Here is a 20,578-nt window from a genome sequence, read left to right on the forward strand (position 1 = left end):
AACAGAGCCCCCGCACTTTCAAAGACTCTCTGCCACTGTCACCCCACGACAAGAAGCAGAGAGGCCTCACAACAAAAGGGAAAGATAGCCCATGCTGCCAAGTGCTTGCCATCATTTCCAATAAAGCTATGCACACAGAGCAAAAGGAAACGGCCTGTCGAATCAAGATGCCAAAAACAGGAGGAGAGGGGAAGAACATCAAGCCCAGTCCTCCCCTCTTCTTACCTTCCCCAGGCCATGCAGGACCCGGGACACAATGCTCACGTTGTGGTCCGGAGCCCAGCAAAGAACCGAGCGAGGAAATCTGGCTCAACTGTGATCCCAAGCCCCGCACTGGGCCCAGGAGCAGCGCTGCACCTGAGGGAGCCGAGGGCCCCGCCACACAGCCCCCCCAGGGGGCCAGCAATTGGTGCTCCCCAGTGCCCCGCACCGGCAAGAAAAAGTCCAACCTGCCAGAGGCAGGAAAAATTCAACTGAGTGACGTGGATGTGGTGGAGGAGTTATAGGGATTTAAAGAAATAGAAGAAGCTCCTGTGTCGGAGGCAGGGGCCTCATGATGTAAGTACTGTGACAAGGAAGAGTGGACATGGGGGTAATGAGACATCTGTGTAGCAGAATGTGTGCTGCCCAACACAAGCGTCCACTATGATGATACTCGAGCATGCAACACTGGGATACGACATAAACTAAGCGCTCAGACGGATAACGTAAAGTGACCGGACGTTCTGGTTTTGCCAGGACCATCCCAGTATTTTACCCTTGGTCCCGGCGTCCCAAGACTTTTTTGAGTTTTCAAACCCCGTCCCGGGTTTTGGGAATGGTTGGCTATTGTACCGGTTTTTACTGGTGACCCTCGAACAAATGCTGAAATTGGGCAGGGGAGGGCATGAAACGCTTTTGTCTCGCTTGCGTTTGATGCCCTCCCCCTTCCTCCATGACTTCTCTCTTCTAATGAGAGCTTGAAGTAGAGCGCCATGTCTGCACCACCCGTGAGCTTTTCCTCGAGCTCACAAGCAAACAAGGTGTGCCACCAGGAAATTAATGTGCAACGGCCTCGCAAACAACATACATAGAAATAGGACGTTGCATTGGGAGGCGGGGAAGAGTAGAGGCCCTGCCACATAACGGGAACGGGAACTCAACATCAGTTTCTGCTGGTGGAATGGAAGAAGGTCTCTTGAGGTGCTCCAGGACATATATAGACATGGAATAAGGAGCAGTAATGTGTCTTGTCGTCTCCCGAGTAAAGACCCCAGGGTCTCCCACTACTTACATGTACTTTGTGCGAAAAAGGTCAGCGACATAGAAGTAGGACTACAATTTCATTGTAGTATTATGTGGCAAAACTGTAGTCCTACTTCGATATCAGTGGCCTGTCACGTTTTTTTTTATATTTTAAAAATCTGGTCACCCTAGGATAACATTACTCTTAGGTGGTCCCATCCCATGGTCACAATATCAATATATTTTTAGAGATGTCCCCTACAGTGGGTGACGCTGGGTATCGTGCAAAAGGTGCGCAATGAGAAAACCCTGGACATAGCGTTTGAAGACTTTCGGCATTTGGAGGCTCTGTCTGTGTCTAGTGACGTCAGAAACCAGGAGGGAGTATCACTAAAGAGGCACCGCTGCCAAGATACATGAAGGTAAGAGGGAGGACTACCAGCAGAGTAGCTAAACGTCATCCCTGAGCGTGCTGACTCGAGGGCCGCCTTCCGCTCTGAGTAGCAGAGCATCAGTTCCTTTTATCCTCCTGCCAAGCTGTCTCTGATTAGACCCCAGAGCCGAGCACCCCATTCTGTAGAGGAACTGTCTCCCTGGAAGAGCACCACTCATGAAAGTCTTGAGTCATTTTAGGGATGGGTCACCCAGCCAGATCAGAACACCCCCTACCCTGTTCTACCTCCAAGCACAAGGTGTTGGTGGTCTGTCCATCTCCTGGTTGCAGACCCCCTTCTCCGCCCCGGGACCCGAGGCGGGCCCCACAACACTACTCACCTCTTGGCTATAAGCCATGCCGTACACCTCTGAGTAGTAGTTGCGGATTTCCTCGCCCCTCGAGCACTTACTGCCGTAGGGTTCCTCCAGGCGATGGACGTGGACCTGGAACAAAAAAATTATGAAGAGGAGAAACCAAATACACTGAAGTCAGGATAACGAAGCAAAGTGATGAAAAAGAGGAGCAGGGCCATACTAAGAAAAAGGGAGTAGTTTATTATAGAAATGAATGGAGGCAGGAAGAAAAAGGGTACACATGAGCTAAGGATAACATGCCTAGATTATTTATTTATTGCTAATCTTCCTTAGAGGGCCAAAATATCTCTACAAAAGAGCATTATAAACGTACTAATTGTGAATTAGTCCATTTGCCCCATTGCACTTCAGAGTTGAGCATTTTTTTCTCCTACAGTGAAATCCATCATTGAACCTTCGTCAACGCAGCCATTGTCCCTCATGGTCTTAGGAATTGTGTCCAGCAGTAATCAATTGAGTCTGTTATTGATACTTTGCAACAGGAGCCATAGCTCCATGCAAGAAAGTGGAAAAGATGGTCGCCCCCAGGAGCCAACTGCAGGGCTCGTTTCTGTTCTTTTAACACTTCTTTTCCAAGCCTGTTAGTGTTTGCTTATTTGCCACTGGTAATTACTTTAATGTTTTCATCTAAAAATGTTCAAGATAGTCCCCTTTTATGAAGGCGAACACAAAAATGGCAAAATAGCTGCAAACATTAATTTGAAGGTCAGATTTCCCTCATCAACCAGCACAGTTGGCGACGCCAGGCGCAGCATGCCGCTGGCTCAGTTATGTATGGTTTCGCAAACCATTGAGAGGTCAGTTAAGGGGGGTGAGGAACTCTTGGGGCCAAGGCTCGGGAGGATAGCTCAGGGGCAACGTGCTTGCCTTGGAAGCAAGTCGACATGGAGCAACATAGGTTCGATCCTCGGGTCCGCGCTTAGAAACCTCTGGGTATTAAGCGCCTTATAAATAACCAATCATATCATGTCAAGGGAAGCCACCAGCTATGTGATATGATCCCTGGAGGTGGTATCTGACGGATACCCCAGGGTTCCCCGGCCCACCCTCAGCATCGCGCGGAAGGTTCCGCGCGTGCTCGTGTCAGGAACAATCCCTCATGTCAGGGAGAGATAAGTCGCATATCATAAAGTAGGGTTTCTTCCAAGGCCCGTTTATGCAGAGAGCTGAAGCTTGAGGAGGAAGGATTTCTGCTAGTGGTGGACTCTTAATATTGAGATTACTTCCTCTTGGACTTTTTTTCTACCTGGTTTCCTCTTACATGGGGTGCGGGGAGGCAGTTTGGGCATTTGGGAGATTTCTGCTGGCTTCTCCTAAAGCAGGAGATGTCTTCATCGCCCTCAATGTCTTCTTTCTGTTCTGGGATTTTGTTTGCGACATTTTAAGTCTTTTAGGTCCTTCCACTTGCACGCTTCAGTGATGGACTTACATGAAAAATCCAAGGCTACATGACTTCACCTGCTTTAATGGGAGAAGGTTGGCATATGTAAGAATTGGAGTCTCGGGGGACTGGATTTTACACAGTACTGTGGGATACCTCCTGTGACGCATTTGTCAAGAGCCTTAAATCTAGAGAACCGCCTCCCACCCCACTCCTACCCCAAGCACACTCCCAAATATTTCACAATAGAACTCTCCTTCAGGGAGTGGAGAACTGTATTGGGCTTATGTTTTGAAAAGAAGGTCTTGCATTGAGGCAACTATATCGCAGGTCAAGCAGGTAGAGACGTACCAATCTCCATTCTCCTCATCACTTGGGCAATAAGTGTGCAATTGTGTAACACACCCTTTGCACATGGCAAGTGGCAATACAAGAATGGTGCTGGCCTTCCTTTCTGGGCATGGCTCCCGTGTTTGCTCACACTTATGAAACCTGGATCTTAAGAAAAGGCGCTATCAGCAATTTTATTGCCTCACGCCCTTCCAAAATATGAGGAGGCACCCTTTATTCTGCCTCCATTCTGAGCTCTGGTATATTTCCTCGTTTCCTCCCTTATTTTACACACCTTGCCTCAACATGCCTTTCCTTAAGCTTTCCAAATGCACTTGTGCTCCTGACTGGCGCCATGCCTCAGAGTCAAGCCAAAATACCTGGTCTTTGAGGGTCAACGCAAATCGCCAACCAAGAAGAGCTGAGATGGCTGAGGTGATTCCGCAGTGGAGGAGACCCAAGGAGGCCAGGCAAGGCAAGGCAAGGCAAGGCAAGCTAAGGCAAGCCTGCAACCGAAGTATTCTGTGGCTCTGAGGAGAAGCATGAGCTGGAGTATGGGGCCGGCAAGGGCAAATATTGTGACAAGCTACTCCAACTACGGCATGCCTACTGTGAGTGTATGCAATGCTTGTGTGGGCTGTCAGCAGTCTCTTGGGAGTGTGTTGAGTGGCATGTTTTATTGGGCTAGAGGTTTTGAGATGGGTGTACGAGGAGATGTGGAGATGATACAAATAAAGACATTCAATTGGTGGTTGCGAGCTTGTAGGAAAGACGGACCCCTGTGCTAGACAAGTTTCTTCAAGGTGCTTGATTTCTTCCTGCAGCCGTGTGCAGGGTTTCAGTGGGACAAGCGCACAGATTCCCATATGTTGAGGTAGAAAAGGATGGTAGAAACCCCATGTGTATTGGCGCTGGATCCGTGAATAGTAATCACATCTGGATGCTTCTGACAAATGAAAGATCTGGACACTCAATTGTACATTTGGTCTTGATCTAATCAGAGCGTAATGGTCAGTAGTTGTCTGGGGACATGTAGTACGGGTCACATGTGGTAGACGGAACTCCGTGTTCCTGCTGCCCTCCTGGTAACCAGTTGCTATCCAGCATCCTTACTCAAGGACCCAAACCTATCCTTACAAATAAAGACATACCTGTCTGGGGTCGCGTGTGCTCGCACGCAGACGGGGCATGGCATAGTGGTCAGTGCTGGGCTGCTCCCACGGAATTGTACCAAAATGTCGACCTGACAATTGCAACTGTCGAAAATGCCGACTTGTTTACCGCCCCTTACACCACATACATATGTGGGGGGTAAAAAATAATAAAGTCTTGCATTTTCGACCGTCGCAATAATCACATAGATCTGCTCCCATAGGGTGCCCAGCCAAGACTGATTTGCACACGTGTGCCCCTTTTGCAATGACACGGGGGCTACAAACATGGTGAGCAATGCAAACGAGAGGAATTCCAAATGGTTTGGAAGGAGTTTGTCCAATGCTCCCATCCCAACATTTTTTTTGTCTTGTTGAGGGCAGGAGGCCTTATGTATCTCCACGCGGGAGGGTTGCATCCTACTGCATATTGGACTCAATGCTATATATTTATTTTGCATTTTTAAAGTGCTCTCACAGCCTGGGGGCATCGAGGTGCTGTTACAGGAATATGTCTTAGTTGCGCATTTATAACGTGCTTATTAACCAGAGGTTTCTAAGCTTGGACCAGGGGATCGTACCTGTGTTGCTTCATGTGGTCTTGTTTCCAAGGCGAGCACGTTGCCGCTGAGCTAACCTCCCGGGATATACTGTTCCCCCCCGTCTGGCTTAACTCGCCACTCACCCGCTCCTGATAGCGCTCTTACCTTCACAACACCAATATCAGACTCTTGACCTGGCGGGACGTTCACACCCTCCTCCTCTGGGAAGGGCATATCCCATTGGCTGTGTAGAGCCACTCGCAGCCCGGCCGTGTTACTCAAGGTCTCGATGTACTCACTCTGCTCTATGAACAGCTCCATGGTGAGGCCTGTGGGGGAGAGGACAAGAGAAGGTCAGGCAGGGGCGGAGAAGCCAAGGAAGGAGGGAGACCTTATGGAGTGAGACAATGTACCAAAGAGCAGAGGCATTGCTAGGGGGGGGATTAGGGGGCTGTAGCCCCTGATCTTTTGGTTGTAGCCCTGGACAGAAGCTCTGGGGCTACAACCAAAAGGCTAGCTAGACCCGAGTCTCGACAATCCCGACATTAGCATAGCCCTGGATCTTTTCCAGACCTAGCAACACCCCTGCCAAAGAGAGAGACATGGGTGGGGGTGGGGAGGTTGGCATCAAGGGGAGATCTAGATAGACCCAGGGAGGACAGAGACATTAAAAAGAAAAGGAGAGGCGAAGAGTGGATGGGGAAGAGAGAAGCATGACAGAGAGAGACACAGGTGTCAAGTTTGGAGAGAGCGGTATTAGGGAAATGGATTCCAAGGGGAGGGAGATGTACACAGGCGCGATGATGACAGGGGATGCAGGGATATTCAACAAGAGGCAGAGATGTGAGCACTGGTTTCTGAGACAACATTCTACTATAATTGTTTCATTTCATATTTGGAGACACACCCGATGGGAAACAGATCTGTATGTGTGGGATTTATAAAGCGAGAATGTAGCTGTGAAGCAACAGAGTGCAGTATTTACAGAGCGTAGTATTCTAAAGCCAGATTAATTCACTGGTGCTGAAGGGTGGGCTTGCATGAGATTACTCAGGAGAAGTGGAGGCATTGATGAGTATGTAAAATCAGCAGAGGTAGCAAGGGGGGGAGAGAGGCTGCATAATCCATGTTTGACGGCATCATACACTACAACAGGCGTACAACTCCGGGAGGCCATGCAACACCAAGTGAACCTCAGTGAATGCACAACTCTCGTTGCCCCCTCATCTGCGGGCGAAGTAGGTCAAATCACATCTCCTCAGCCATGAAGACTCAGCATTGCAGGCTGCAAAAGAGCAGGTTGATTTCAAAGCACTCCACCGGATGCGCAAAGCTTTCTAGCGTCTTACGCCCAACTACTTCACTCGAGGAGTCCCTCATTACCATCCAGTCAGATGAGTATTGCTTCCGTCTAGGACCTGCTGGCCGTCCACCCTCAAACTTCAAACGTTTGGGGTAAGGGCCCTACCTTTCAAGGCTCCTTGTTTTGGAACTCTGCTCCCAGAATCTAGCCAGAGAACCAGTCTTGGGACACTCCCCCTTTCTGCATCTCTGTGTCTAACCTACTTCTCCCGCCGACCCTCTTAATACAATAATACAATAAAAAACTAATAGGAAGACCAAGAGTTCATATTGCCATTCCCAATGTTTGTATACTTTACATTTTGTCGCTTCGTATATATCTCGGGCACAAAGAGGCTCTATACAGTGAAGCAGCAAAATGGATCTCCTCCTTCCTGGCTGATAGAACCTTGAGAGTCTTCACTGGCGAAGCTGCCGCACTACCCACACCAATCTCTTGTGGTGTCAGACAAGGGTCCTGCGTCTCCCCGACCCTCTTCAATGTCTACACCAACCCCTATTTGACCACCTTGATTCACTTGGTATCTCCTACATAAACTACATGGATGAAACCTAAATCCTTGTCACCCTCTCTGGTGATTACGCCAAGGACAGCCTCAAAGTCAACAACTTCTATGAAATAATCCAAGGCTGGATGGCCACCCATTTCCTCTGTTTGAATGATGAAAAAAACGGAGCTCCTCTTAATTGAACCCCCTGCCGTCTCTCCAAACTTGACAATGCCTACAAATCCTTGACCATAAATGAACACATCATCCCTGTTGCACCAGCCATCAAAACACTGAGGGTCTACCTTGACGCGACACTCAATATGTTGCGACATGTCAACCACATTGCAGCCACCTTTGACTATGACTTGAACAAACCCTTCATCTCCTCTGACAATCGCCTCCTAATCGCCTGCGCTCTTGTCGGCTCAAAACCAGACTATTGTAATGCCCTTCTGAATGTAAGGCCCTTTGGGTAGCATGCAAGCAGTGGATGGGAAGCAGAGTAACTCTTACACCAAATAATCAAACCAACTCAGGAAGATGGCAAGGGTTTCTGTTTTAATATCAATTGTCTAAAATAGGGAGCTTCAACAGATATCAACAGACGTCACACAAGCTCTCAACGCAAATCTCATAAAAACATTCTTATATACTAAAAATATGTCATACGTGACGTCATACTACGTGGCAAGTAAGAAAAACCTACGAGGGATTGTGATACGTTCAAGGGGAACATCTAAGTATACTTTCTCTAAAGGATTGGATTGTGATTAGTTATCTATTGCCAGGTAGATAACTTGTGCCCACCCCTAGTGCAAGTCATCTTCATCACTGTTAGGTACATGATATATTACTGGCTCTCAAACTATAAGGCCCTTCATTATACAGCCCTCTATAATTGGTTGGCATGCTCGTGCCAGTCTGGAACATTCGGCTCACTAGCAGCACGTAAGATCAGACCCCAGGTACCAGGAGGTGGACTGGACTGTACCTCCCCATCCAATTAGCCCATCATCTCTCATCACCTATGCCTTTTGCCCTGAAGATTGTCTTTCAACTTGGCCTTGCAAAGTATCCTTGTCTCTGGGAATATAAGGGAGTGTGAGCACGCACTGTTGTTATTCTGGAACTCCTCACCCAACTGTATTTCCATCCTTGGCTCAGGTGATAGGGGACCATGATTTGGTCCATTTTGCAGCATCTAATTGCCTTAAATGAATAACACTTGGTACTCATGGTATTCTCTATTTGCACCTTAACAAGGGATGATTCACCATCTCACATTTACTGCCTTCAAGAATAGATAACCAGTCTGGGCTGCTTCAGTCTTGACACCAAGCCAGGCACCCCTTCCAGGCTCTTTCACAATCCCAGCTAATTTGTGCTGCGACACAGCTCTCGGCTCTTCTCTCCATGGGATTGAGCCTACTAAATATGTGACACCAATGTCCAGATTCTATATGACGGCGGCTCAATCTGCAGTCTATTCACTATTATAGCCAGCTTCTAGGATTACTTGATCTACTTGCATTACAGCATCTGTACAGTTATTGAATGGCTTGCATTTTCTGCAGTGCTTTTCACACGTGCAATCTTCTCTTCGCATATGAAAGTTTATCGATTCTCAACTTCGTCATCAGTTTCTATACAATCCATACATTCTCTTCTTTAGCCAGTTTTCTCTGTGCATCACGCTCGTCTTTCATGATATCACCAGCTTCTCTTTCACTCCTTTTCATATTCCTTCGGGGCGCTCCTCCATTAGATTATCATCCCTTCGGGTATACATTTGATGGGGTTTTCTCATTCAGTACCTTTTCTCGAATATTCGTTGTGGAACATTCCCAACTTCTGGTGTCAAGCATGGCACACTCTCAGGCTTCCAACATACAGCTGATCGGGGGGGGCGGGACTTCTTGCTGAGGCAATTAGCTGCTCCTCTACATTTCTCTGTGGCACTACTGAAAAAAGCTAAATAAACTTAAAATTGTTCCAAACAATGCCATCTGAGCTGCACTGAAATTAGAGCAGTGGGACCATAACTCTGATGCCAGAATAGCCACCCCTTGACTCCCCATCAGGGAAAGGATAACATTTAAAGTCCTCTCCATCTCTCACTGATGGCTTAAGAACAATGCACCTTCAAATTGTCACAGGGCTAAACAGACATACGCCAGCAAGACCTCTGCGGCTTGCACACAGCTGACGCTGCACCGTTCTAAGAATTTTCCACAAGAAAGTCAGAGGGTTTAGCCTCCCAGCCTGCGCCACTGCCCTCTGGAACAATTTACCACTTCAACTTGCGCTGACCGCTTTTACTTCTCGTTCCGAAAAAATCTCAAAACCCATCTTTTTCCACTAATTTCTGTACCCTCATTCTCTGCGGAACTGTCTCTTATCTCTTTAACTAGTGCCTCGATGCGATAATAAGTAAATAATAAATACTGACACATGGAGCCACACTCTAACAGAGATACAGATACAATGAGCATTCTATATAAAATGATCAAGGATAATGGAGGAAAAGTTACCAACAGGAACACAGATACACTGCGCCTCCTATATAAAGTGATCAAGGATAATGGAGACAAAGTTACCAACTGGTATACAGATACACTGCGCCTCCTATATAAAGTGATCAAGGATAATGAAGGAAAAGTTACCATAAAAACGGAACAGAAAGGCTCAATGTCCTATAGCACAGCAAACACAGACCCTATGCTTCAGAACAGAGATTGTGGAAGTCTTTATATTCTATAGTATCAGAAGACATGTGTGTGATATTTCATGCTGTTGCATTTTGACCCAGTGTACCTTTAGGTTGGCATGGCCAATGTTTGTAGATGCCCCCTTTTAATGAGTGTTAACCTTGACTATTCTTTTTACCATTTTCTTATCAAATGTGTCTTTTCCACAGATTTCCGCATTTTTTTTCTTTATGCCTTTCACTGTGTGCCTCTGTGTATTTCAGAGCCTTTTGGTGAGTTTGTGTATGTGTTCTGTGCATGTGGTTTGTTGCTAGACTCATCCCTAATATATTTTCATATTGCTCAGTATCAGTGCATGTGACTGTCACATATGTAGTGCATACTTTGTCCTTGTGCTTATTCAGAGTGTCATCTATATGCACACTGTGTGTGATCAGTGTTAATTACCTGTATGAGCGTGATGTGTCTTGTGTGGTGGCTTCTTATGCATGTTCCGTGTGCATTGCCAATATCACTCTTGGTGCCATCTCACGTACGCTGTGCACGTAATGTATGTGCATTTAGCATGTTATCTATGTCTCTGTATGTTACGTGCATATAGATTATGTGTCCTCTGCATGTGACAATTTAGGTGCCTGTGGCCCTTCTTCCATGCAGTCCACACATAACATATGTGCTTAGTCCATGCTGTATGACTATATGAATGTTAGGTTTGTATGGACTGTGTGTCCTGTGTTTTTTCCAATTGTGTTTCAATCAACTATGCGCATATGCTTGTCAAAGTGTATGATTCATACTTATGCACATTCCGATCAAAACATTTGTGTTTAATGCTTGTGGGTTGGTATCGCTCATGTTTCTGGTCTGCGTGCATTGATCATGAGGAGGGCATGTGTGCCGGAGGGCTGTGTGTGTATTTGATCAGTAGGTTGTGTGAGAAACTGTTAAGAAGTGTAGAGAAGGCGCTAAGTACCCCCACCTCAACCATCTCGCCCACAGCAACTGTATGTTGGATGCCAGAATGTGAAACACATGCTGTACCAGTGAAAATACCGATACCAAGGAGCATCTGGGAGGCAAGGTTCCCATTGAGGAAACCATATCTGCATAAAAGACGATATGATGGTTGTCTGAATGAAATTCCGGAAGAAACAGGACGGTTGAATGACAAAGAACAATGGTGACGTCATCACCATCAACGTCATGTAGAGCAAAGTTGACGTATAAAGGGAAGAGATGCAGAGACTAGAGAGTATAGACGATTCTATAAGGCATCAAGAAGTATTGAGATGGATGACATCTTGGGATCAAGATAAAGAAACTTATGCTGCAGACATAATGAAGAGATCAATCTATTTTACATGTATACGGATGCAAAGAAACGCAAGCAGATGAAGTATTCTTAAAGGCTAGCTAAATAGTGAATAGATGGTGGCATGCGCCAACATGAACATATACATGTATATATATATATATAGGAGTCAGTAGAAGATGGATGTTTTCTACTACGTATGATAGCAGTGCTAAGCAAAAGAAGGAAGAGCGCTTTTTCCCAGTTTCCAAATGTGCCGCAGTTAGGAAACAAGTGAATTAACAATGGTGAAACTCAGAAAGGGGAGGTTGGATTAGCCAAGAAGCCAAGGCCATATAAGACTGGAATAAACAGACATTGGATACAAATCGTGTGAAAGAACGAAGCTCCTGTTTAGAAGGCATGGAAAAAAACAAGAAGACGTCAGAGGTCTATTAAAGAATAGTGTTTTAATTCACTGAAAGTTCAATTTCGTGGTCTTTAGTCACGTGGGGAGGAGAAGTCAGACAAGCATGATGGTCACACCTACGCATGAGGGCAGAGCATGCCTTCACTCCCCTGAATTCCCCAGAACAAAAAACATGTTCAAGGCCGAGTTCAAAGACCTAATTGACAGTGGACCACTGAGGTGATGATGGATGGATATGCTAATTGGTGGAAGCTATGGTTAAGACAAGCTCATCTGCACCTGGACTTTCAGCCTGCGTGCTGCCAACGTAGGTTGGGAGGGTACTGCCAGAGGTTGGAAAGTAACCAATGATAGAGGACCGCATGATCAAGGGTCCTATAGTTGTGTAGCCAATTAGACGTTGTATATTTAGTGATGTTCACAGTGACATATTTTAAGGGAAGGGCTTAGTTGCCCCACCTGATGTTAAGAAAGAAATCATTTTCTCCCACTGCCCTAAACAAGTATGGATTGTATACCTAGATGATCCTTGTAGAACCTACAACACTCACCATTAGGTTTTTGTAGTTTGCCAAGTAGGATGACGTTAGCAATACGCAGGTTAAACGTCACCTATGACGATTTTGTACTATAAGAACGTAATTCTTTATGAAATGTTTTGAGAAGTCTCGAGAGAGATCATGATGAGGGATGTCTGTTGATATCCGTTGTACTCCCTGTTTTAGATAATTGATATTAAAACAGTATATTTTGACAACTATCTGAGTTGTTTCTATTATTGATGTTTGAGTAAACTCTGCGTCCACCGTCCATCACTAAGGTATTGCTAACCCATCTTAAAGGGCTTGGAAAGAACCTCAGTTCAGATGGATTTCTGTACTCTGACCTGGTGGGCAGAAGTTCAGAGGGCTAGCCTAGTTTCTTGGAACAGGGTACCCTTCTGGACAAGCCAGACCAATCTAGCAGTATTGACGGCGGTCAAGACTAGGCCTCAGGAGGGGTGAGGGTGACTGAAAGACCTCAATGAGCACACACACTAAAGGACACTACAAATCACTCCCAGACAAGTGTATATATATTAAAAATACATGTGCAATTATTCAAGGCCTTTGAACTTCAACACAAAGCAATTATCAACAGTAATACATCAAAACAATACAACACAATTATAACACATATATACAATATCAAGTGGCCTAAAGGGTTAAAAGCACAGAATGGGTCCACAACCTAAAAGGGATGGAAGCAAGCAGTGCAAATAGTCTTTAGGCAGTTCTCTATCAAGCAATCCCTAACTGGGTGGCAGTCCAGTCCCTACAGAGAGTGGAGCCTAGTGCTCAAAAGTACTGTTAAACGCTGGTGCACGCGATAGTGCAGAAGGGCGAAAAACGGGGTCTCTTGCAGGGACTGTAGCCGCTCAGGAAGGTGGGTGAGGCGATGAAGAACGAGTTCCCACTATTCGTGGAAGGTCTCCCCAAAAGGACAAAACAGGTTCCAGGAGTTGGGAAAGGGACGGTATTACAGGCTACCTGTCGAAAGGTGAATGGCCCTCAGAGGACACTTGTGCGGAAAAGTGGATGGATGCTCTAAGGGCCACCGTTAAGGGTTGCAGGTACTCACTGGCCCCAGGCTCACTCCGGACCAAACTTTGTCAGTTGAGTCCACTTCAGTTACAAGTTCAAATGCGGCAATTGTGCGGCTCTGCGGCTTTCACTGGCAAAATTACTGCGATGATTCCCTGGTGGTACAGTGGTGATTTCTCCGCTCTTGGTGGATGGATCAGGCCAGGTTCACTGTAGCAGGCTTCAGGGCACAGAGGGGCACAGCAGCAAGGCACCTGCGAAGTTTGTCACCACGTCTGGGTGACACAGTAACCATGTGTACTCCGGTTCGGGCGCTCTCTCTTTATTCCAGACCTGGGAATGCCAAGTGTACGAAATTCAGTGTGATAGTGCCGTGAACACAGAGCTTGGAATGTACCAAGTTTCAAGGGCCTCCTCAAAACGGCAGCAGTTACAGAGCAAAGGTCCTGCACAAGCTGGTTAGCCCACTTGTTGGCCCAGGGACACTTCTGAAAAGGCTTACTTGCAGGTTTAGGTGAAGGTGCCATGAATAGTTGTTCCCACTATTCAAATGAGCTGAAGCGCCTTTGCAGACCTTCTAGTTCAATCAGATGCAGAGGGGTCCAGCGGGATGGCTCAGGGTTCCAAACATTCCAGCCAGTCACCAGCGATTCCTCGACTCAGCTTTTTAGTTCTAGGATACCTGAATTCTATCCTAGGTTCAGGGAGAACTCAAGAGATCGACCTGTTGTGGGTGTTTGGGGCATTCTCTTATCAAGAATCTCCTTTGCGCCAAAACGAAGAGGACCCAATGGGCGATCTGCTCACATACAGGCATACCAGACGCGGACCAATAATGGACTACAATGGTCGTAGTCATTCACAGCACAACAGGCTCTCTGGCACCCAGGATGTGTATTGAAACTAGACAGTCCAGCCCACACCCTGGAAGCACACACACAAGGCATGCAGGGAGAATGCATGCCCAAATAAGGACTGACCCGGTCAATGGGACCTGGGGAAGGCAAAGGGGCAAGATGGCAAGATGGCCAAAGGAAAGGGCAAAGAACCTAGTAGCATGGCCATTTTGGGGCCAGGCCACCTTCCTGTGCCAACTGTGGTAAATGCGGTCTGCATGGCAAGAAAGGGTTAAAAATACGCAAAAAGATAAGCTGTCACCATCCCTGTCAAAGGCACATCTGCACTTCTCCTAAAAAAATCCTTTGAGGGAGTCTAGGGCCTTTAAAAACGAAAGTAAGACCCAAACGCACTGTAAGGTACATTGTGCACTTGTAACATGTTGCAGAAAAGTTGCAACATGGGAAAGGACTAACAGAAACAACGCTTCCCAGTACTGACTGTCATTAAGGGCATGTCAGTTTCCCCATAATAAAGTGAGTAAAAGCCCAGTGGAGTGCAGCTGAAGGCTGTGCTTCACTGGTAAAGTGAGACTATGGTGTTTAAACAGCAGCAAAATGTTGGGTTGTACACAACTATTAGGAAATATTCCCATTTATGTGAAAGTTTCCCAACAGAAACCATGTATGCACCATCAATGCACACATAGTAAGTCTGTGTGCATGTTGCCTGTGTCTGTTCAGTTTTCTTGGGACTGTTCTTCTGCCCAATTGTGTGTCTGATATACACATTTTGTGAATGTGGACCATGCATGCTCTTCATGCCTGTTGTCTGTGGCTATTGTGCTCACTTATACCGGCACAGATTTGTTATGTTTATGTCTATTCAACGCGTGGTGTTGGTGGTCATGTTCTGCACATACGATAAAATGACCGCCAGGTGAAGTCGCGCTGTTCGGGTGCTCCTGGATATGGTAAGAGATCTCCTCAATATCTATACTAAATTCCAGTTATCCAACTGCTTTTTGTACATGTTCCTATTGTTAAGCCACTGTGGAATGTTTTGATATGTGCATTTATATTTTCTGAAGTGTAGTTATATGATTTTAGTGGACATTTCGGAAGCTCTGGGCTCTTTGTCCTCATGCGCCATAACACTGTGAGCTGGTTTGTCTCGCCTGTTCTTTTCCTTCTCATCGCCGACGAATGTCTTCAGCAGCACCATTTCTAGGGGCGGGCGAAGGAGGTGGCGGTCATGGCGCAGAGTGGGGGAGGGGCTCTGCAGGGATAGCTGTGTATCGGTCTGCCCGCCTCAGGGACAGATAGTGTGGGACTGACTGTTCAGGTTAACGTCCGTGTCAGCAGCGCACTGACCACTGACAAATGACCGAAGCCTGCTTTTCCCTGCAGCGTGCCCTGACCTACAAGCACTTCTAACTTCTTTATCATCCTAAATGGTCCTAACCTTCGCAGGGCGCTGCCAGCCTTAGACAAGTTGGGACCATTAGCCCTCCACAGGGAGGGGATTGCCAGCGCTGAGTGGCTGCTGAAACACCTGACAATAAAAGCTGAATCCAAGTAAAACAACAGAAACCCTGGCATTTAGCCAGGCCGCTGGATTGGGAGGCGTGGTGGCGTGTCAGGAAGGGAGGGGCACCAGAAAGGGGGTGGACCACACTGGCACCGAGCAGCAGCATGGAACGCCACTGGCAGGCACCGCCTCTCGATGCCAGAGGTTGGAGCGGTAGGGTCCCCGGAGCGGGTATAATGTGGGGGATGCAATGGGCTCTGCCTCTTTTTTGCCCCACCTTGGACCGGTGAGCTCCAAAGGCAACCTTTGTTCAGTTTCCCACCCACCCTTTTACATCATGGGTTTGCTGGTGTTTTGCAGAGGTTGGGACACATTGCATTGACATGAGCTAGGGACTCCGCCATTTAGGTCACTGGAAGGGATAGTATTGCTGATTTAGGTTATGGTCCTAGGTTCGGCGCGGAGCGGTGAGGTGCCATGCCAGGGGCTCATAGAGTGGCCCTCACCCGTCCGTGCAAGATGGGACCGTGCCTGGTCGCTTAAGGGGGTCACATATTTCCCTCAGAGCCTTCCCGGAGAATGGGGGGCAATGGCCACAGGAATGAAAGGAGAACACGCAAAAACAAAATGTACAAGAATGCCAGAATTCAAGAAAACGGGGGAAAGGAAGAAAGTGAACAGTGCATGGAAAACAAAAGGCAATTAACGAGGAAGAGAGAAAATCAATGTCAAATGAGAAAATAACAGGAACGGAAAGGGGGCGAAAGATGAAAAGAAAGCTGGCGATTGAACAAAAAACAAAAGGAATACAGAATGGAATAAAACAAACAAATGATGTAAGATGGAGAGAAAACTGTCCGAAAGTAGGAAGATACAGAAGGTGGTGAGGAAAGGTTGCGCTGCACATGCAGAAAAGGGAAACAAGATGAAGGAAGGAGTGCTCTCCTCTCCCCCTGGATCTTGGGTGCCTCATACTCCATAACAAGCTGCTTCTCTGCCAGGGCAAGTTGTATGTTACCTGCTTGGTGGCGGTGGCCGGGCAAGTGTCATAACTCAGCCCTATCTGGCAATGATTGGTGTTGGTATTTAAGTTGGTTCCCAAGAGTTAAGGAAAACATATTGCAATCGCTGTGTGGCTGGCTAACGCCTGTAAAATGCCAGACCATTTTCCAGCCCACAATACACCATCCTGCAGTTGTAAAACACAGTTTTAAGACACAGTTTTGCGGTCTGCACTATTTGTATACATAATGTGGAAACATCTGTGTGATGTGCACCACAGGCTGATGTGTGCCTTGTCTCCCTCACTGCATGCAGGGTATCATCCTTTCCTAACAGAATGGTGAGGCATACCACGCAGCTCACACGGCTTTGGTGCAGTGCCACCCACCGTGGAGCCAGTTCATAAAGGCATCTATGCAAATGCTGTCCTTAGATTTCAACCGGCTCTCTAGGCTAAATATGATTTCATCCACTTGGGCAGTTCATAAAGATTGAGATGCATGGGTGATGTGAATAATATACTGCAGTGTTTGGTGGTTAGAGGTGGACCTGACTGGGGCAAGGCCTTTAACTGGGTGCCTGAATGCGTTTGGCAAATCCCAGGTCATTGGGGCCATGGCTGCGGAAGCGCTACCTTCTGCTATGATATGTCTGAGGCAAGAGGGGCACCCTCATGTTGGGTATGCCGCTCGGGAGAGACGGCACTGGGGCAAATTGTGGCATTTGAGGAAGCTGTGCACAAGTTGGGGGTGAGGGGGTGCACCTTAGCTGTTTGCCCTGGGCGCCATATTGCCTAAAAAACTGTCCTGCTCTGAAGGATTGTTTTTTACTCTTCTCTGATACTTTCGGGCATTCAGGGGCTGTTGCTGCTGATCCGGACAGGGTTACTGGTGAATGGGGGGAGCGGCAAGGAATGCCTCTACTGGGCTGGACACTCGTGCCTCGACCTGCCTCCGCTTCTGCACTGCTTGCCCTGGGCAGGCTGTAGAGAGCAGCTTGCTAGCCATGTTCCTACTTGTGGCGGGAGAGGGTTTGCCCTGCACTTTTCAGAGATAACGTCGATTTGGGTGGCTATACGGGCACAAAAAAAGGGCCAAACCAGCGAGTCATGCAGTGCCCCGATGGAATCCGGGTGCCACACAGACTGGCATAACTGCCTGGTTTGTAATGAAACGGAGCAGAGCGGTGCTGCTGCTTAGTCCCCCATTTACCCAAAGAAATTCGGGGAGTAGCAACGTTTTGTTTTCTGTTTGACGAATAGACCAGTAAGACGAGGCCAGACTTCCAAGTAAACGTGTGAAGCGGGCCCTTTCATTAGAAGTGTTTTCAGTCGCTCATTTCGTTATCAGGCTTTTATTTAGTGTTTAAAGCTAAGCTTCCCAGTGGGGTCTGAGATCTGGAGTCTGTCTTCCCATCCCCATAATGTTAAGGTAACTGGACGGTGCAGAGGATGTAAGGCGCTTCGCCCGGGGTTTTACAAGTAACGTGTTGCATTCTGGGGAGTGGAGCCATTTTTAGTCATGTGTAATAAGGCAAATGGTCAAATCGGGCTGTAACACAGTGTCGTCGGTCTATGCTCCAATTGGCCTAGTGCATACCTAGTGGGATACAAGGATTACATTATTTCTGAGGAGGCAATGGGGTGCCGGGGAGAAAACCAACCCTGACACTGGGTTGCACTAATGAACATAGACAGCAGATGCCCACAAACTGGTGGAAATCTCCCGTCCCCTGCCCACCGAATTTATATTGTGTAAACAATCAACTTTTGTGGATTAAAGTCATTAGATAAATCAGATTTACATCAAATCATTGTTTTCATACTCAAAATGTTGTTAAAATACATCAAATGTTTTTACTTCATCATATAGTATCTGGGCCATTAAATTATGATACAGAATTAGTTCAAATCATTAATTTCACACAAATATATACAAATAATTTCAGAAACATGGATAGATCATTTCATACATTGAATGTGGTAGAGTCTCACATATCACTAGCGCCCACGAGCCAATATTCTGTGATATGTTCCATCACATGGTGTCGTCGGTGACAGGGAGTCTTATGATGGTCTTGGTGGTCATTATTGTCCATGTGGTGTTTTGGTCTCTGCGCCTTCTCCAGGTGTCGAAGCACTTTACGAACTACGTAGGATGGATCCGCTGCGGCATTTCGCCTTCTGCTGTACTGCATGTAATGTGTTTGCATCAAACTGTCGTTTCAGGGCGCTTTATACGTGTGTATGATTGCGTGTACCTGAGCTTGGCGCTGTACACTGCATTACATTTGCAATTACCTGGGATTGAAGTAATGTAAATGATGTAGCCTACGTCACTGGCATCCTTATTACGGTATTTACTTTCAATTGCCAGTGCAACAGCACAGTTGACAGACTACATTCGCCTCATGGGCATCAGAGGCTGGGAATGGCTCAAATACCTTGTGTGCAGGTCACAGTTTCGAATCTCAGCCCTATGTTTTCAGCGAGGATGTCCAGGGAGAGCCTTTGAATTGGGGCAATGATAACATTTGGTATTTACAGCACCAGCACAATACTTACTAGGGCTGGGAAGGCCCCAGACACCAGTCTGCAGGAGGCGAGTTCTTGATGGGTTTCTGCGTGAGAAGTCCTCTTCCCGCTGAGGGCCATCCGCATTGGCTAGTATTCTGGATGTGCACGAGGATGGAGTTGAAGTGAGGCATCGAGTATGCCGGCCGTGCACATTTCTGGACACATGGCACTTGTCAGGAATGAGGTAGCACCACCTCTGTGAATTGATGCCAAGTAAGAGTATCAAAGATGGCAAACAAGGCCGAACACTTGATATGTAACGAGCAAGCAGACACTTTACTCTATATAGTCTCCAGAATACCCCTTACTTAGTAATGGCACAGGGATAGTGATGGCAGGCTAGGATCACTGTACCCTGCCTGCTCATGAAACCATAATTGCTCTACAGCGTGGCCATACCTATTCAACACATGCACAACAATGCCAGCAGCCTGCCTAGCCAGTCCACACACGACTTACTCAGGGACGCCATTTTACCAAAATGCCAGGGGTAGCGGAAGTGACATCACACGACTCTTGACTTCTGATGGCATCACAGGAAGTGATGTAATTTGCCCCACCCCAAAGTGACACCACAGGAAGCGATGGAACACGACCTTTCACCCCTTGGCAAAACAGGAAGTGGCATCACACAGCATTGTTCCGAAGTACACTATGAAAAATATGCCAACGATATCACTGTAATGTGACATGCATTTCATACAAGAATGGATCACCATATGAATCATAAATATCAATGTGTATAGGTCCATATTACCAAATTACTGCGAATGCAAGCAGACCCCCAATGCCAAACGATCATGATGTGCTATTATATAGCAAATACGCTTAAGCGCTTTACACAGAACAAATATACATACAACATCACCCAACCTCTGTTGGTACTCATTTATCAGCTTCGGAAGGATGAAAGGCTGCGTTGAGCTTTGCTGGGATTCGAACCACCAACCTGCAGATCGCGCACACATCAGCAGCGAGCGCTCAAACCCCTGAGCTATCTTAACTGCTATTGCTAGTTTACGAGCTATAGTAAAATGAGCATGTCTGAATGTTCAGAAAGCAAAGTACACTCTGTAGTGGATACCATTAAACTGGTAGCTGAGATTTAACAGCAGGCCAGTTCATCTGCAGGTTTGGTGCAAAGTTGGCCACACATCAAACCTACGTGGATCTACTTTTCAGGCTTCAGAGGCTGGCAAAATACATACTATTGGAAGGGTTCTTAACTGTGTATTAAAGAATTTAGTGTATGTCAGGGAAAGCAGCGCACTCACACAGCAAACCGTGCTCTCGGCACTCGTTGCCTCATACATGCAAACAAACATCCCGAA

The 20,578-nt window shown here is 46.9% G+C and overlaps 1 protein-coding gene across 1 annotated transcript in view; it reads right to left on the reverse strand.

Annotated features, from left to right (window-relative positions):
• The window catches only part of LOC138579944 (acid-sensing ion channel 1-like), a 316,805-nt gene that overhangs the window by 240,798 nt on the left and 55,429 nt on the right, over positions 1-20,578 (reverse strand). The window contains exons 3-4 of the mRNA XM_069650164.1: positions 5,604-5,767; positions 1,999-2,103 (exon numbers count right to left, since the gene is read on the reverse strand). Coding sequence (XP_069506265.1) covers positions 1,999-2,103; positions 5,604-5,767 — 269 coding nt within the window. The remainder of the gene's footprint in view (positions 1-1,998; positions 2,104-5,603; positions 5,768-20,578) is intronic.

Source organism: Ambystoma mexicanum, chromosome 3p, assembly GCF_040938575.1.
Source record: "Ambystoma mexicanum isolate Mex_15411 chromosome 3p, UKY_AmexF1_1, whole genome shotgun sequence".
NCBI lineage: Eukaryota > Metazoa > Chordata > Amphibia > Caudata > Ambystomatidae > Ambystoma > Ambystoma mexicanum.